We start from the raw sequence: 17,500 nt of genomic DNA, 5'->3' as shown, positions 1-17,500 counted from the left end.
AGTAGGAGGAACAGGAGGAGGAGGAGAACGATCCGAAGGTCTTTACGAGGCAGTCTGCGTTCCTCACCACTAATTTAAAGTAAGAGAGACAGAACAGTAAAGGCGAGGGAGAAGGAGAAGTAGGAGGAGGAAGAAGAGAAGGAAAAACATAGACAAATGATGAGAGAAGAGAGGAATATAGACAAATAGTATAGAAAGAGAGGAATATAGACAAATAATATAAGAACGAGGGAATAGAGACGGGTAATAGAAGAAAGGAGAAACAAGGACAGACAAGACAAATGATGAGAGAAGGGAGGAATATAGACAAATAATAATAGAAGGAAGAAGAAGAATAAACGAGAAGAAATAATGAAAGAAGGAAGAAACAGATAGATAATTTAAGAAGGAGAAAAAATAGATACAGATAATAAAAGAAGGGAGAAATAATAAAGAAGGAGAAATAGACAAATAATAAAAGAAAAGAGAAACAGAGATAAATAATAAAAGAAAACATACAATCATAACAACAACAAAACAAAACAATAAACAAAAGCAAAAACTCACAAAAAAAAAACAACGACAACAAGAACAAACATTAACAAATCCAGAAAATAAAAATAAATAAATCAATAAATAAAAAAAAAAAAAAAAAACACAATGAAACCGAAACTGCAACTCCTTTCCTTCTTTCCCAGCAGAATGAGGCAACAGGAGAGCAAGGTGGCGAGGGTGACACTGGCGGTGGTGGTGGTGGTGTTGGCGTGCATGGCTGGCGGTGCAGAGGGATTGGCTTATGACCTACGTGACGACCCCAGCCTGTATAACATCGGTGTGGGCATCTATGACGTGACTGGCCCCGCTGCTGGTGTCAATATGGTAAGTACAGCCAGGTTCCTTTCCTCTGTGTTAGCCCCTTCAGTACTGGGACGCATTTTTACCTTGAGTTTTGGGTGTGATTGCACTGTACAGCCAGGTTCCTTTCGAGTCTGTTATTTTATTCAGAAACGCCTTACCCTCTCACTACGACAATTTTCCAAGGCTACAGACAATTAGCCACGTTTTCAAGACAGTTTCTCCTTTTGATTAACTAGAAATCTTGTCAATCTCTTACCAGAATCATAGAAACTCTTAAAAACACGAGTATCTTCAACTGGAGTCTTTGGAAAGCAGTGATTTTGGGAGCAACGCGTTTCAGAATACAGGCCCATGTTGTGTGGTTAGCCCTTCAGTACTGGGACGCATTTTTACCTTGAGTTTTGGGTGTGATTAGTTAGCTTTATTGACATTAGGAAGGGTCTATGGAGGTCAGAAGATTAATGGCCAGAGTCTTGACTGTTTTTATCCTATGTTGTGTGGGTGAGAGTAGTGTGTAGTGTGTTAGGGTATTGTGATCTCTCTCTCTCTCTCTCTCTCTCTCTCTCTCTCTCTCTCTACAAAATGCGTTATTTATTTCTATTTATTTTCGGTGCCGACGTAAAAAGGAAAGATATTGATACTGTTTTGGTTTATCTATTTATTTGTGGCGGGACAATAATTAATGGACACGAGTGAAGCATGACGAGATGAAAACAAAAAAAGTAAAAGAAAATGTACAAGAAATGCAGCAACATCTCTCAGAAGAAGAAGAAGAAGAAGAAGAAGAAGAAGAAGAAGAAGAAGAAGAAGAAGAAGAAGAAGAAGAAGAGGAAGAAGAAAGAAGAAATATATTTACCGTAAGAGAGAGAGAGAGAGAGAGAGAGAGAGAGAGAGAGAGAGAGAGAGAGAGAGAGAGAGAGAGAGAGAGAGAGAGAGAGAGAGAGAGAGAGAGAGAGAGAAAAGAGGAATGCAAATAAATAGACAAAAAAAAAAAAAAACAATGACAATGAAGTTTAAATGCGAGTAAACAATATCACACACACACACACACACACACACACACACACACACACACACACACACACACACACGTTTTTAGTGAGTGTGATAAGATTAACGTTCTGTGTTGTAGGGCTATACCACCAACACCCGCACCACCTCCACACCAACACCAACACCAACACCGCCCTTCACTACTCCCTCCACCTCCTGCCTTATCAGTTAATCCGTTATGAGCGCAATGCTATCTCGAGTACTGCAGGGAGAGACCAGTGCTGATATATGGAGTCTGATTAAGTTATTTTCTTTATTTTCTCTACGTATTTCTTTCCTTTTTTTTCAGCGATTACTCAAAATGTAGTCTTTCTTCAGTTTTCTTTCTTTTTTTTTTTTTCTCTACGTATTTCTTTCCCTTTTTTTCCAGCGATTACTCAAAAATTTAGTCTTTCTTCACATTTTTCCCTTCTTTACTTCCTGACTAATTTTCTTTTTTTATTTCGTCAACATATTCATTTATTTATTTCCAGCGATCACTCAAAAAATTAATCTTCCTTCACATTTTTCCCTCCTTTACTTGCTGAGTCATTTTTTTTTTTTTTTTTTGTCTACATATTTATTCTATTTTTTTTTTTTTTCACATTTTTCCCTCCTTTACTTGCTACCTTTCAAAATATCAACCTTTTTTTTCATATTTCCGTACAATGCTTAACGAGTCTCATACCAAACTATGTAGCTCACTGACTGACTGACTGACTGACTGGCTGAAGGTGGGATAAGATGGGACAAGAACGGTTACAAACTTGCATTTTCGTACTCAGTCAACCAGCGTGTCTACTAAATCCGAATGCGATAAATAGTTTAAGAACACGCCATCACGATTAAAACACATCCATTTATCTGACCACCAGCATATACATTAACAAGCTCACTGGCTAACTGACTGACTGACTACCTAACTAACTAACTAACTAACTGAATGACTGGCTGACTAACTAAAATCAACATCATTAACAAACACAAACAAACTATCAAACCTACATATATAACTAACAAGCTCACATAACTAACAGGCTCACTGGATAACTGACTAACTGACTGACTGACTGACTGACTGATTGACTGAGTGACTGACTGATTAACTGAAATTAACATCATTAACAAACACACAAACTATCAAACCTACATATATAACTAACAAGCTGACTGGCTAATGAACTTGCCAACTGACTGACTGAACGACTGACTAAAAAAAGCAATGAACACAAAACTCGTGAATAAAAGTAATCTTCATGTGTGTATCTCTCTGAAGTCACAAAGAATACCAGCACTTTTTGAATGGCAATACTCCAAGCCTACCTCTCCTTATCAGAGCGATGGGTGCTGCTTCACTTCAACACCACTAGTCACCACCAGCACACACTCAAATCACGGTGACAGAACTAGAACTCGTACATAAAGTGAGATACCAAGGCAAGGATCATATGCAGTGTTAGGATTATATCTGAGTCACTCTTGAAGTTTTGTACACGACACTAAAAGATGACCAGTGCCAGCATGATACGTGACTCACAGGACTGTACAGGAAACCAAAAGATGAAAAATGTTAGCATTATATTTGAGTCACTCGTGGAATTTTGTACAGGAAACCAAAATATACAGTGTTAGCGTTATATTTGAGTCACTTCTGGATTTTTGTACACGACACTAAAAGATGAACAGTGTTAGCATTAAACTTGAGTCACTCCTGAAGGTTTAGATACGGAATAGAAAGAGAAAATCAGAGTCAGCTTTACATTTGAGTCACCCCTTTACTCCACGCCACCTCTAGAGAAAATTGAAGTGTCTTAGTAGTGACTGAACAATTTTTATATGTCACTAGTGAAAGACACGACATATACATTTTTACACTGAATCTCGCATTATTGAGAGGAAGATCTTTTTATTTACTTTTCCCCGGTATGGATTGACAATTAATAAAGAAAGACACCATTTTTGAGATCTGGTTTCACTGAGTTTGTAAATAAAGAAGATGCCTTGTTTCCATAATCTTAAAATGATGATCTTCCCCATCTAAAGCAGGGGTTCTCAAACTTTTTAACTCGTTGACCCCCAATGAAGTTTCAAATTTTCTATCGACCCCAAGGGAAAAACACCGATGCAAAAATTATTATGAGTAGTAGTAGTAGTAGTAGTAGTAGTAGTAGTAGTAGTAATAGTAGTGGTAGTAGTAGTAGTTATGAAGTATGATAAAAAGGTATCACACAGCAAGAAAATACGTCATGAATTAATTATTATAAAGGGGTCGACTCGTGGCCGTGATGGCGGGAGTTTGATCCTGACCCACGGTAGTTCCTTGGTGAGATTGGTGGTGCTTTTTCCTCAACCCCAGCTAAGGACTGGCCACAAGCTGACATGTCTGCCTTCAGACATGTCGATAGGTATGAAATCCAAGCCTTTACTTTTAGCTTCATGGGGACAACAAATGTTATAGGCTCGTTAACTTTAAAATGGATAATCTCTTCCTGAGGAATGACAATTAATTAATGAAGAGAGGCGCCATTTTTGAGACCAGGTTTATTGGGGATTGTGAATAAAAAGACGCCGTTTCCAAAAAATCCTGAAATGATGACCTCTTTCCACCCTCTCAGAAAGGGTTTCCAATGTTCCGCAAAAGGTCCCTATGGGTTCCGCAACAAGTGAGATAAGCTAATGCACTTTTGACTTTTTTATTTAATTTCATATACATAATATAACTCAACACGCACAGTACATTATTGGTTATTGTAATATTATATATAATACATCATTTTTCCTTAAACCAGTTATTCAAAAATTTAAATGATGATATTTGTCACGTGAAATACGATGAAAATAAAATGAGAAACATATGGTACTTAATTTGTTTTTGCGCAGGGTTCCTTGAGACATGTCATTTATTTTGAGGGTTACGCAAGGGTAAAGAGGTTGACAAACGCTGCTCTCAGGAATGACAATTAATAAAGCAAGGCACCATTTTTGTGATCTGTCCTTTAGAAATTATGAAGATACCTTGTTTCCTCCTCCTCCTCCCGTAGACTGTTTCCTCCACCTTCCTTCCAATTCTGCCTATCCCTCCTCTCTTCTTTCAGTTAAAAATAGTCGTTTTCTAAGATACTGTGGCATTTAACCCCTTTAATACTGGGACACATTTTTACCTTGATATTTCTGTACCATTAGACCATTTTATTGACATTAGCAAGGGTCAATGGAGGTCAGAAGATTAATGGCCAGAATCTTCACAATTTTAATCCCGCACATGAGTTTCTGCAGCTGTATAAAATCCCCATACAGTAAGCAGAATGAATATGAAAAATGCGTCGTGGTAGCTACTGAAGGGGTTAAAAACTAGGCAAATTTCTTCCTTCTAAAGACTGACAATTGAAAGAAGGAAGGCGCCATTATTGAGGTCTGCCCTTCACTCCAGCGCGGACCAGAAAATTAATGCTACGAGAAAAGAGGTCATCGTTTCAAGTTATGGATGAAAATGTCAGAGTATTATCAACGGAACAGACAATTGGATGAGAGGAAAGAGCAGTGTCAGGGGTCAGGGATTTGAGGACCTCCCTTCTGATGGGTTCTTATGGTTCCTGGGTCTCTCTCTCTCTCTCTCTCTCTCTCTCGGTCACAATGCTCACTAAATCACAGAAAAGACCAGCTCAGCACCTGCATGAGTCATTCCCCTACAATTAGTGTGAGTGGGAAGCGCCCCTCGTTAGTATACTGCCTCGTGCCGCCCTCCACCCGCCCGCCAACCACCCACCCATCCGCCCGCCCGCCACCACCCACCGCCCAACTCCACACACACGCGGCTGGAAAAAAGATCTAATTGTTTCCTGGTGTACAATGAGAAATGGGTGCAGTTCGGTATAATGTGGATGGTATTTTTGTTGTATACTATTCTGCTTCATAATTCGACGGTTTTCCTATCTTATCTATTCATCTATCTATCTATCTGTTTTTTCTATTTATATTTTATTGCTTTTTTGTTTGTTCCGTAAGATCTCTAGCGAGGAAGGTCATTTACTTAATCCTTTCAGTACTGGGGCACATTTTTTTACCGTGTGATTTGTGTATGATTAGGCCATTAGGAAGGGTCTATGGAGGTCAGATGATTAAAGGCCACAGTCTTTACTATTTTAATCCCACACATAAGTTTCTGAAGCTGTATAAAATCACCATAATAGGAAGCACAATGAATATGGAAACGCATCATGGTACTGAAAGGGTTAACAGAAATGAAAGCACAAGTCCTTTAAAGTCGTAAATATTCAGTGGTGAGATGCTTTTATTGGTACAGATTCTAGAAGATTTAAAACCACTCCATCTTGTATTTCTGTGAGTATATGCATGTCTTTCTTGGCGGGACACACGAAGGTTAGAGACTCGAGAAGGCACAGCATTTAGAACCAGTCCATCTTGTATTTCTTTGAGTATGTGTCTTTCCTGGATGGACATACTGTAGGCACGCACGTCACACGAAGGTTAGGGATTCGAGAAAGCATTTAGAGCAGTGGTTCTTAACCTTTTTCAGTGTCCGTACCCCTTGATATCTCAGAAAATTTTCTCGTACTCCCTCCAGTATAAATAGTATACAAACTTATGAAAAGGATTAGTGATAGTGTTTACAGCACTAACTTAAAAAATTGAGACAATTATAGTAAGAGAAAAATTAGGAAAATATATGTTTTGCTTTCTCATCATGATAAATATACGGTACCATTGCACTGGCTACCATGTCTCGTACCCCTAGGGGATACAGGTACCCCAGGTTAAGAACCACTGATTTAGAACCACTCCATCTTGCATTTCTGTGAGTATGTGTATGTCTTTCCTGGCGGGGCACACTGTGGGTACACGCGTCATACGAAGGTTTGGGCCACAATGCACCGGAGACAGGGCGTGGATCAGGCCGCGGCAGACTTTCCATTCTTACAGATCATAACCCCGTAATAATAAAAAAAAAAAAAGAATCAAGAAGGAAGGAAGGAAGGAAGGGGATAGGGGAGTGAAAGAAAAGAGAAAGGAGAAAAGAAGGAAAAGAAGAGAATCCTCGTATCGTACAACCAAACACGTATTGTGGAATCTTTCAAGCATTTTTATTTATTTATTTTTTACGTAAGAATGGGAAAACCGGCCAAGGGAAACAAAAAAAAACTCCAATTTAAAAAGGCCCAATGAGGTGCAGTCCCCGAACAGAGTAAAAAAAGTTAGCCAAAAGAATGAGATAAATGTCTTCAAATCTCCCTCTTAACCCCTTCAGTACTGGGACGCATTTTTACCTTGAGTTTGGGTGTGAAATTAGACGATTTTATTTACATTACGAAAGGTTTATGGAAGTCAGAAGATTAATGGCCAGATTCTTCACTATTTTGATCCCACATAAGTTTCTGAAGCTGTGTAAGATGACCAATTAGTAAACAGAATGGATATGAAAATGCATCACATCACTGAAGGGGTAAAATGAGTTCAGGACCACAGGTAAAGGATAGACAGAAGCAGGCAGGGAGTTCCAGAGTGTACCAGAGAAAGGGATGAATGATTGAGAGTACCGGTTAATTCTTGCAAGTAACTCTTTCTGACGGTTAAGAGAAATAAGCAGCCTTACTTAGAGAAACTGCTAACCGCGTCTAGCTACATCACAACAAGTCCCTGGAATGCTAATGACAGCCAGGATCTCAGGGAAGGCTGGCCGCTACACGTAGGTTCGCCCTGCCTAAACAAGAACGTCGCTCACCTGTGACTGGACACGTAAAAGCGGCGGAGACAGAAATTAGCGAGCATGTGAGGGCCAGAAAGGAAAGCACTGTTACCTCTCCTACACCAGCGCCCTTCTTAGTGTGGCAAACCTATCATACCCACACGTTTGTCTATGCTTCACTGCTGCCTCCCTGTCTCTACAACACTTCACACACCTCTCTCTTGTTAGTGTGGCAAACTTATACCTACACGTTTGCCTGCCTGACTGCTATCTTCCCTGCCTCTCCCCATGTTAGCGTGGCAAACTTCTACCTACACGCTTGCCTGCCTGACTGCTGCCTCCCTGCCTCCCTGCCTCCACTATCACTCCACACACCTTCTCTTGTTATTGTGGAAAAGTTATTATACCCACATGTTTGCCTGCTTCACGGCTGCCTCCCTGTCTCCACTAACATTTCAGTTACCTCCCTTTGTTTTGCCTGTCTGACTGCTGCCTCTCTGACTCTGCTAACACTCCGCACATCTCCTCTTGTTAGTGTGGCAAAGTTATCATACCCACACGTTTACCTCCTTCACTGCTGCTTCCCTGTCTCCACTAACATTTCAGCTACCTGTCTGACTGCTGCCTCCCTGCCTCTGCTAGCACTCCACACATCTTCTCTTGTTAGTGTGGCAAAGTTATATATACCCACACGTTTGCCTGCTTCACTGCTGTCTCCCTGCCTCCACTAACATTTCAGCTACCTCCCTTTGTTTTGCCTGTCTGATTGCTGCCTCTCTGCCTCTGCTAACACTCCGCACATCTCCTCTTGTTTGTGTGGCAAAGTTATATATACCCACACGTTTGCTTGCTTCCCTGCCTCCACTAACACTCCACACACACTTCCCTTGTTAGTATGGCAAACTTATCATATCCACACGTTTGCTTGCTTCACTGTTGCTTCCCTGCCTCTACTAACACTCCACACACACTTCCCTCATGGCCACAACGAGCCACAATGCTCCAAACGCCAAGGTTCAGAGAGGGTGGCGCTACGTTGCCTACCAGTTCTATACCAATGCTTTTGACTGACTACTGCACATCTTTACGTCTCCCTAAAGCCAGTGATGACTCTACAGTGTAAAGGAAGTATTGCGTTACGTATTGTGGTAATCATGACACAGAAAAATACAGGAATAATTACAACAGCGACATCAACTGTAATAACATCAATAAATTTAGTGCAAGTTAAACAAAAACAACAGATACATCTACAAGTGACAATATAACAGTGGGAGCCGAAGTGACAAGGGAGCCGAAGTGACAAGATAACAGTGGAGCCGAAGACACCACTACCTGACTGAACGTAAAGGCAGAACAAGAGAAGAAAAATGGGAACTAGAAATTAATGAGGAAAACGGAGACTAGTGAAAATTAAAAAGAAAGAAAATAAGGAGTGTGTTGAATGGCCACCTGCAAGTACTGGTATGTTGCGCTGATGTAGATGAGTTTCCCACTCCATGAAGCTCGTCTCCCCAGCACCCACGCAGCCAGGGGGGCGAGGAACACTGGTTCGTGGGGTACTTAAGGTGTTGGTTGTGATTGAGAGTGTGGTGAGGTGATGAGAGGGATGATGATATAGTCACGGGAAGACTGGTTAGGTTAGGTTAAGTTAGGTTGTTGGGCTGGATTCCTGGAATAATCTCTCTCTCTCTCTCTCTCTCTCTCTCTCTCTCTCTCTCTCTCTCTCGCCCTGGAGGAGTGGAACAGTATAGCCAAAGGTACAGGAGTCTAGGAAGGACCTAATGTATGTTGGTGCTTGAGTCTGACGGTGTGGCCCCCCCCCTACAGATGGGCTACGCCAACCCGGCACAGGTCAACAGCGGCATCCACATGCGACTGTTCTCCCGCGCCTTCATCCTGGACGACACGCAGCGCCGCCTGGTGTTCGTGAGCGTGGACTGCGGCATGATGGGCTCCCTCATCAAGACCAAGGTAAGTGCACATGGCGTGCCGGTGCCGCGCTCCCCAACACCAAGGTAAGTGGCGTTCCCCGCGACCCCGGCGTGAGGCTGGGCAGTGGGCAGCGTGTCCACGGCCTGCGGGAGGCGCTGGCCTCGGTGAGAGTTTTGGACGTGGTGACTGCGGGCTGCAGGCCGGCAGGCGGCAGCTCACTGACCTGGTTATTGCTCCCACCTGGCCCATCATTCTCTCAGGGAGCGTCACACACAAACACACACACACACACACACACACACACACACACACACACGTCCCTCGCGCCGTCACGCTTTCCAACACTCACACTAACGTGACTGTTTTTCCTGCAATATTACTAATTAACGCCGCACTGCCCACGTGCCAGGCAGAGCGGGGCGGGGCGGGACGGGGCGGGGCGGGGCGGGGTTGTACAGAACTCCCTGCAGGTTTCCGCGTACCGTCAGTCATTAAGTGGGTCGCGGCAGCCATTGGCCGCTGCATCCAGCTTTCTCAAACAAAAGTGAAAACTTCTCGCTTCCCAAAACAACATTAACATTCTGATGCAGCGGATCAACCATCTCCAGGGACTGCCACACACACACACACACACACACACACACACACACACACACACACACACACACACACACACACACACACAGGCAGCCATGGAGGGCGTGTGGGCGGGGCAGCAAGTATTGGGTCCAGCTGACGGAGTTCCTGCGCTGAGCGGCAGCAGGTCACCGCCGCGCTGCGTCATGTGCCACCGCAGAGGTCGGGCTGGCCTCAGTCACCAAGCGCCGCCATCGACACACGTCACAAACTCGAGAAAAAGCAAAATCGGAAGAGTGAAAATCAGTGCCGCGCAACGTGTCTAAATTTACACGTCACGGGACTGAGAGTGAAGCGAAACGACTTCAACAACTTAATCACCGCGCGGGGAATATGTGATGGCCTCGCCCATCGACCCTCGGCCCATCACTCACCGCTAACCAGCCAGGCAGCGCTGCGTGCCCCGCCTCACCAGCGTCACCAGTCCCATCAGGACCCCCCTTTCCGTCTGTCTGTTCACCCCGCGCCATTACTTATCGAGTGCAGCATTTAACTCATTAGTCACGCCACGTAACTACAACTTCATCACATTACTGGAACTTTTTACTGAGCCTTGAATGTCAATGCCGAGGTAATGCCACGATACAGGTTGCATGACCACCGCCACTTCACGCACCCACAAACAACTCGTAGCTCAGACCCGCCACTCCACTCTCCCTCTCCCTCTCCCTACGCCGCCACTGTGCCTTCCTTCTCAGCCACAAGGAGACAAGCGGAGCCACGTGACCAGGCAAAGCAGAGAGAGAGAGAGAGAGAGAGAGAGAGAGAGAGAGAGAGAGAGAGAGAGAATGATTTGATACTTCCGCCATCGTGGAAGAGAAGAGAGAGAGAGAGAGAGAGAGAGAGAGAGAGAGAGAGAGAGAGAGAGAGAGAGAGAGAGAGAGAGAGAGAGAGAGAGAGAGAGAGAGAGAGAGAGAGAGAGAGAGAGAGAGAGAGAGAGAGAGAGAGAACAAACTAGAAAATAACAAAATACAGGTAAGCAGATACATAAGACAGACAGAATAAAAAAAAAAAGAGAAAAGAGAAAGAAGAGAAAGAAGAAAAGAAAATGAGAGACAAGAAGAGAGAGAGAGAGAGAGAGAGAGAGAGAGAGAGAGAGAGAGAGAGAGAGAGAGAGAGAGAGAGAGAGAGAGAGAGAGAGAGAGAATTGATGGGTTATGCTTGTTTGTTATTGACGTGATTTAAATGAGTAAACAAAGTAAACACACACACACACACACACACACACACACTGTACTTCACACCCCCTCTAACTCACCACTACAACCACTCAAGTCACGCCCACCCCCGCCCATCACCGCCCACTACCAGCCCCGCCCATCCGCCCACACACAATCCAAACACTGAAACTAAATCGCTAGGAAAAAAAAAATAAATAAATAAGGAAATAAAAAGGAGGAAAAAATATGACAGGGTTCAGATATTTTTCCATGTGTGTTTTCCTCTTCTTTTTTTTCTTCTTCCTCCTCTTTTTCTTTTTCTTCCTCTTTATCACCACCATCATCATCATCATCATCATCATCTTTTCCTTCTTCTTCTTCTTCATCCTCTTCATCATCGTCATCATCATCATCATCATCATCTTCATCATCTTCTTCTTCTTCTTCCTTCTCCTTAACTCAGCCACATCTTTCTCTTCCCCTTTCCTTCCTTCCGTCCTCTCTCTCTCTCTCTCTCTCTCTCTCTCTCTCTCTCTCTCTCTCTCCTTTTTCACCCTATCTTTATTTTCTTCTTCCATTCCTTTTATTTCTATTCCTTCTATTTTCTTTTCTCTCTCAATCTTCCAATTCCTTCATCTCTTTCTTTATTCCTTCTTACATTCCTCTCTTCTAATTCTTCTTTGTCCTTCACGTTAACCCTCCCACCCTCTGTCTCTCTCTCCTTGTCCTCTTGTCCTCCTTCTCTCTCTCTCTCTCCTCCTCCTCCTCACTTTCTCTTCCTGCTCATCTCTTATATAACATCTCTTCTTTTACACTTTATTCGTATTCTTCCTTCCTTCCTTGCTTCATTTACATTCTTCCTCTGCGTCACTTCTCCTTTCGTCACATCCTTTTGTTATCTAACTTTCCTTTCCCGTCTGTCTGTCAGCAACACCCTTCTGGTCAAACCTCCGATGCGTTCAAGACTCTAGCTGAAGTGACATGGGTGTTCTGTGGTTGGTTTTTTTTTTTATTGTTCTAGTGAGAGATTAACAAGGTTTCTTACATGGTTAACTGGGGATATGGTACTGAAAAGCCGGGAGATTATCTCTGTGGCTTAGAGAAACAGTCATGGTGAGAGCTAAGTGTTTTTGAATACGTGTCATAGTTCCGAAATACTTGTGTTCTCACCTTCACTTCATTTCAAAGGCTCCAGTTCAAGTGACTCAAGTTTTTAAAGGTGTTTTTATCGTTCTAGTGACAAATTAAGAGTATTTGTACATGCTTAACTGGAGAAACACTCTTGGGAACCCGGCTAATCACCTCTGTGGCTTTGGGAAACAGTCGTGGTGAGAGAGCAACGCATTTCAGAACACTGCCCAAAGAAACACAAAGAAAGACCAAACAGCAACAAGACAAGCAGAAAGAGAAGGTAGTAAGCAGAAAAAATTGAAAAAGTGTAGCGGAAAGGTAGATAGAAAAGAACAGTAGAAAGGCAGGTTAGTACAGCAGAAAGCCAGCCAGCACCGAGAGACAGGAAGACAGGAACAGGCAGGTAAGGAGCGAGAGAGCGAGGGAGTAACAGTGCACACTAAGGCGAAGACAGGTTAAGAAAGATAGATAGAACAGTAGAAAGGAAGATAAGCACAGCAGAACGCCAGCCAGCACCGAGAGACAGGAAGACAGAAACAGGCAGGTAAGGAGCGAGAGAGCAAGAGAGCGAGGGAGTGAGGGTGTAACAGCGCACACTAATGGTAAAGACAGGTTGGCTGGCTGGCAGGGTCCGGTACAGTAGGACGCGACACACTTCCTTCCTTCTCTCACACTGGCCGGCAACTTCTATGTATGTACTCGGCTTGCCTCGAATCGCCTCTCCTGCACTCCCTTCTCTTCCTCCCTCCCTCCCCTTCCATCCATCCTTCCTTCCTTCCTCCTTGTATCTATGTACTCGCTTCTCCTACTGTCTCTCTCCTTTCCTTTCCTTCCTTTCCTTCCTTCCTCCTTCCTTCCTTCCTCGTCCCTTCCTTCCTCCTTTCCTTCTGTTGCCAGCTGGTTACTAGTCTGTGTGTGTGTGTGTGTGTGTGTGTGTGTGTGTGTGTGTGTGTGTGTTGTAGTAGTGTTTTTTTTCGTTTTTGTTGCTGTTTTAGTTATTAGTGTTGTTGTTGTTGTTGTTGTTGTTGGTGGTGGTGGTGGTGGTGGTGTTATTGTAATAGTTGTTGTAGAAGTGGTAGTGGTGATTGTGGTGATGGTAGTGTTATTGTAGTGGTTGTTGTAAAAGTGTTGGTAGTAGTAGTAGTAGTAGTAGTAGTAGCAGTAGCAGTAGCAGTAGCAGTAGTAGTAGTAGTAGTAATAGTAGTAGTAGTAATAGTAGTAGCAGTAGTAGTAGTAGTAGCAATAATAGTAGCAGTAGCACTAGTAGTAGTAGTAGTAGCAGTCGTAGTAGCAGCAATAATAGTAGCAGCAGTAGTAGTAGTAGTAGTAGTAGATGTTATTACTATTCCTACTATTGTTACTTCTTCTTCACCTTCTCTCTCTTCTTTCTAACTTTCTTTACACTTTCTTTAACCTAACTCAACCTTCTTCTTCTTTCTATTTTTCACATAAACTCGCAAAATCAGTTAATTGATGTCCACTTCCACTTAAAAACACAAACTGGAACTATGATCATTACACTACAGTTGCTAAGGAAGAGAGAGAGAGAGAGAGAGAGAGAGAAAGAAAGAGAGATACACGCGTACTCTCTCTCTCTCTCTCTCTCTCTCTCTCTCTCTGCACTTGCTACCACTCATTTCTTACTATCTTCTCCTCCTCCTCCTCTTCCTTCTCCTCCTCCTCCTCCTCCTCCTCCTCCTTCACTCCCTCCCTTTGCACTTGTCACCTCTCTTTCCTCCCTCCTTCTCTATCTCTCTTTTTTGCACTCGTCCTCACCTCATTCATTCTCTTATCTTCTCTCCTATCCCCCCCTCTTCCCTTCCCCCCATCTTCCTCCTCTCCTTATCATCTTGTTCCGTTTCCTCCCTCCCTCTCTCTCTCTCTCTCTCTCTCTCTCCCTTCCATTACTGTCCTTCATTTAACCTTTCTCTCTCTTCACGATACAGTGACAATGTTTAAAATTTGTCCTATTACTACTACTACTACTACTACTACTACTACTACTACTACTACTACTACTACTACTACTACTACTACTATTACTTCTACTACTACTACGTGTGTGTGTGTGTGTGTGTGTGTGTGTGTGTGTGTGTGTGTGTGTGTGTGTGTGTGTGTGTGTGTGTGTGTGTGTTATAATAGTCTTCTAAATGCTTCTTTTAAGTTTTATTTGTTTATGTAATTTTCCATATTGTATTAGTTTTATTAGATTTCATCTGTAATATTGTTTAAAATTTCAGACCTGCGTACGTTTTACAGTTTTATCTACATTAGTTTTTTGTTTTTTGTTTTAACGTTTTCAAGTTTTGGGGTTTAATTTTAGTTTTTCTTTTACTATTGGTTATTTTTATGGACTGCAGTGGTTGAGATATTGTTTAAAATTTCTTTTATATTTACCAGATTTCTATTTATATCACTTGTAGCTGTGGTCAATAAACATATAATAATAATAATAATAATAATAATAATAATAATAATAATAATAATAATAATAATAATGTGTGTGTTCATTAATGAGGGAAAGAAGTGAAGAGGAGAGGAGTAGAGAAGAGAAGAGAGGAGAGGAAAGGAGAGGAGAGGAAAGGAGAGGAGAGGAGAGGAGAGGAGAGGAGAGGAGAGGAGAGGAGAGGAGAGGAGAGGAGGGGAGAGAGAGGAAGGGAGGAGAGGAGGGGAGATGAGATGAGATGAGAGGAAGGGAGGAAGTAGGTAGGAAAGGAAGATAAAAGAGAAAAAGAACGAATGAAAAAAAAAAAATAAAGGAGGAAAAAGATAAAGAAAAAGAAGAAAAAAAGGAAGGAGAAGGATAAGGATAAGGATAAGGAAGAACCACGATAAAGAACAGTTGATTAAGATGAAGGAAAGAAAAAAAGTGGAACAGAGCAGGTGGAATGTTATGAGGGAGGGAGGGAAGAAAGAAGGAAGGAAGGAAGGAAGGAAGGAAGGAAGGAAGGAAGGGAGAAAAAAGAAGAAACACGATAAAGAAGAGCTGATAATGATGAAGGAAAGAAAAAAAAGTGGAACAGAAAATATAAAGACAAATAATTAAACAAATAAGACAGGAGGAGATGTATTGAGGTAACAACAACACCAATAAAACAATTGTCCACTACTTTACCACGGCAATGAAGGCAGCCACGGCTCTCCTTACTGCAAAGAAAGGGAAGCGCAGAAAAGTTAGTCATTACATCACACACACACACACACACACACACACACACACACACACACACAGTCAACTCTCTCTCTCTCTCTCTCTCTCTCTCTCTCTCTCTCACTATCACAGTTCTAAACAAAGGGACACAGTACGATAATTGTGTCCCGTAAGTACGAAAGCTCACGAATTTGACGCAACACTGGCCGAGAGAACCTAACCTGTACTTTGAGACACTGTGTTCCCCCTGAAGGACATTTTTTTTTCTATGTTGTGGTCAATAGTTCCTGTAGGTTTACTTGAAGACTGTATGTGGGAAGCGCTGTTCAGTTTCCACCCAATAGCGGCGCAGGCAATTATATTTATAGTGGTACCCATATTAGGGCCCATATCACTACGCAAGCGCATCTTTAGTGTAACCACCTAGAACCTGCGTATCTTGGTGACATATAAGTAATTTTAAACCACTCGACAAATGACAAAGTATCAAGGCGGTACGTGGTGGGATTCGATCCAACGCGTGGATGTTTGCGCGATCCCACGCTCACCACCTTATCCACTAGGGCCTAGGCAACCTACTGTGACTGTTTTTCAAAGGCCCCCACAGATCACTAGTTGGGTTCACACTACAAATATCTCCTTCTAGTAGCATAAAAACACCTTCAAAAGCAATAGTAACTCCCGATAGTGTAAAATTGACTGTAAATATGAATCATCACTATTACCAACGCTGCTATCCCATCCATTCTTGCCTTTCCTTTCCTTCCCGCCGTGGTACAGTGGAACCATGCGTGCTTTGGGGTCCGAGGGGTCTCCAAGCGCACGGGTTCGAATCCTGTCCACGGGTGTGTGTGTTGTGTGTTCCTCACTCGGGGCAATGGTTTCCTAGAGGGTGGGCTTTGAGATAGGAGGTAAAAAAAAAAAGTATCTCCTTTAGCCCAGAAATTCCCGTGAAAAGCCCACGTGGTATAAATAAATAAATAAATAAAAAGATATCGACACTATTGGGCTTCCTTTGGGCGGATTCTGGAGGATAAATTAACTTTTCACGGAAATTTCTGGGCTAAAGGGGATACTTTTTTGGGGTACCTCCTATCTCAAAGCCCACCCACTAGGAAACTATTGACCCCGAGTGAGGAAGCCCAACCTACACTCAGACCGTGGACAGGATTCGAACCCGTGCGCTTGGAGACCCCTCGGACCCCAAAGCACGCATGGTTCCACTGCACCACGGCAGGTCTTGAGGTGGGAATGGGCCTTTGCAACGAGACCCCTTCATCATCTTTGACCTTTACTCTTCTTCCTTGAGCGAGTTGGTGCGTGAGTGTGAGTGTGAAAGTGCGTACGTGTCTGTGTGTGTGTGTGTGTGTGTGTGTGTGTGTGTGTGTGTGTGTGTGTGTGTGTGTGTGTGTGTGTGTGAGTGTGAGTGTGTGTGTATTTTACGTTCATATTCATTTCATTCATATTCATTTCTCCTTTTAATAAGCTAGAAATCTTGCCAGTCTATCACAAAAGCCATAAAAAAAACACCCTTAAAAACACGAGTATCTTCAACTGGAACCCTTGGAAAGCAGTGATGGTGAGAGAGGAAAGCGTTTCAGAATGTGCGTGTGCGTGTGTGTGTGTGTGTTTCACACACACGCTGTCTCTGACGAGACAGCCAGACGTTACCCTACGGAACGAGCTCAGAGCTCATTATTTCCGATCTTCGGATAGGCCTGAGACCAGGCACACACCACACACCGGGACAACAAGGTCACAACTCCTCGATTTACATCCCGTACCTACTCACTGCTAGGTGAACACCACCTACACGTGAAAGGAGACACACCCAAATATCTACACCCGGCCGGGGAATCAAATCCCGGTCCTCTGGCTTGTGAAGCCATCGCTCTAACCACTGAGCTACCGGTG

General features: G+C 43.0%; 2 protein-coding genes across 6 annotated transcripts in view; one reads left to right on the top strand and one right to left on the bottom strand.

Annotated features, from left to right (window-relative positions):
* LOC123505890 (neutral ceramidase-like) overlaps positions 1–17,500 on the top strand; it is a 98,066-nt gene that overhangs the window by 8,655 nt on the left and 71,911 nt on the right. The window contains exons 2-3 of the mRNA XM_045257730.1: positions 681–858; positions 9,404–9,547. Coding sequence (XP_045113665.1) covers positions 682–858; positions 9,404–9,547 — 321 coding nt within the window. The 5' untranslated portion in view covers position 681. The remainder of the gene's footprint in view (positions 1–680; positions 859–9,403; positions 9,548–17,500) is intronic.
* LOC123505891 (prolyl 4-hydroxylase subunit alpha-1-like) overlaps positions 1–17,500 on the bottom strand; it is a 94,715-nt gene that overhangs the window by 34,935 nt on the left and 42,280 nt on the right. Inside the window, exon 2 of one of the 5 annotated variants that reach the window (XM_045257731.1) lies at positions 15,551–15,582. The exons of the other annotated variants lie outside the window; for them this stretch is intronic. The gene's annotated coding sequence lies outside the window, so the exon portion shown is untranslated. The remainder of the gene's footprint in view (positions 1–15,550; positions 15,583–17,500) is intronic. 5 annotated transcript variants of the gene reach the window in all.

The sequence above is a fragment of the Portunus trituberculatus genome, chromosome 18 (genome assembly GCF_017591435.1).
Source record: "Portunus trituberculatus isolate SZX2019 chromosome 18, ASM1759143v1, whole genome shotgun sequence".
In the NCBI taxonomy this organism is placed as follows: Eukaryota; Metazoa; Arthropoda; class Malacostraca; order Decapoda; family Portunidae; genus Portunus; species Portunus trituberculatus.
Note: the sequence above shows the minus strand (reverse complement) of the source record. Positions and strands in the feature narration are given on the sequence as shown.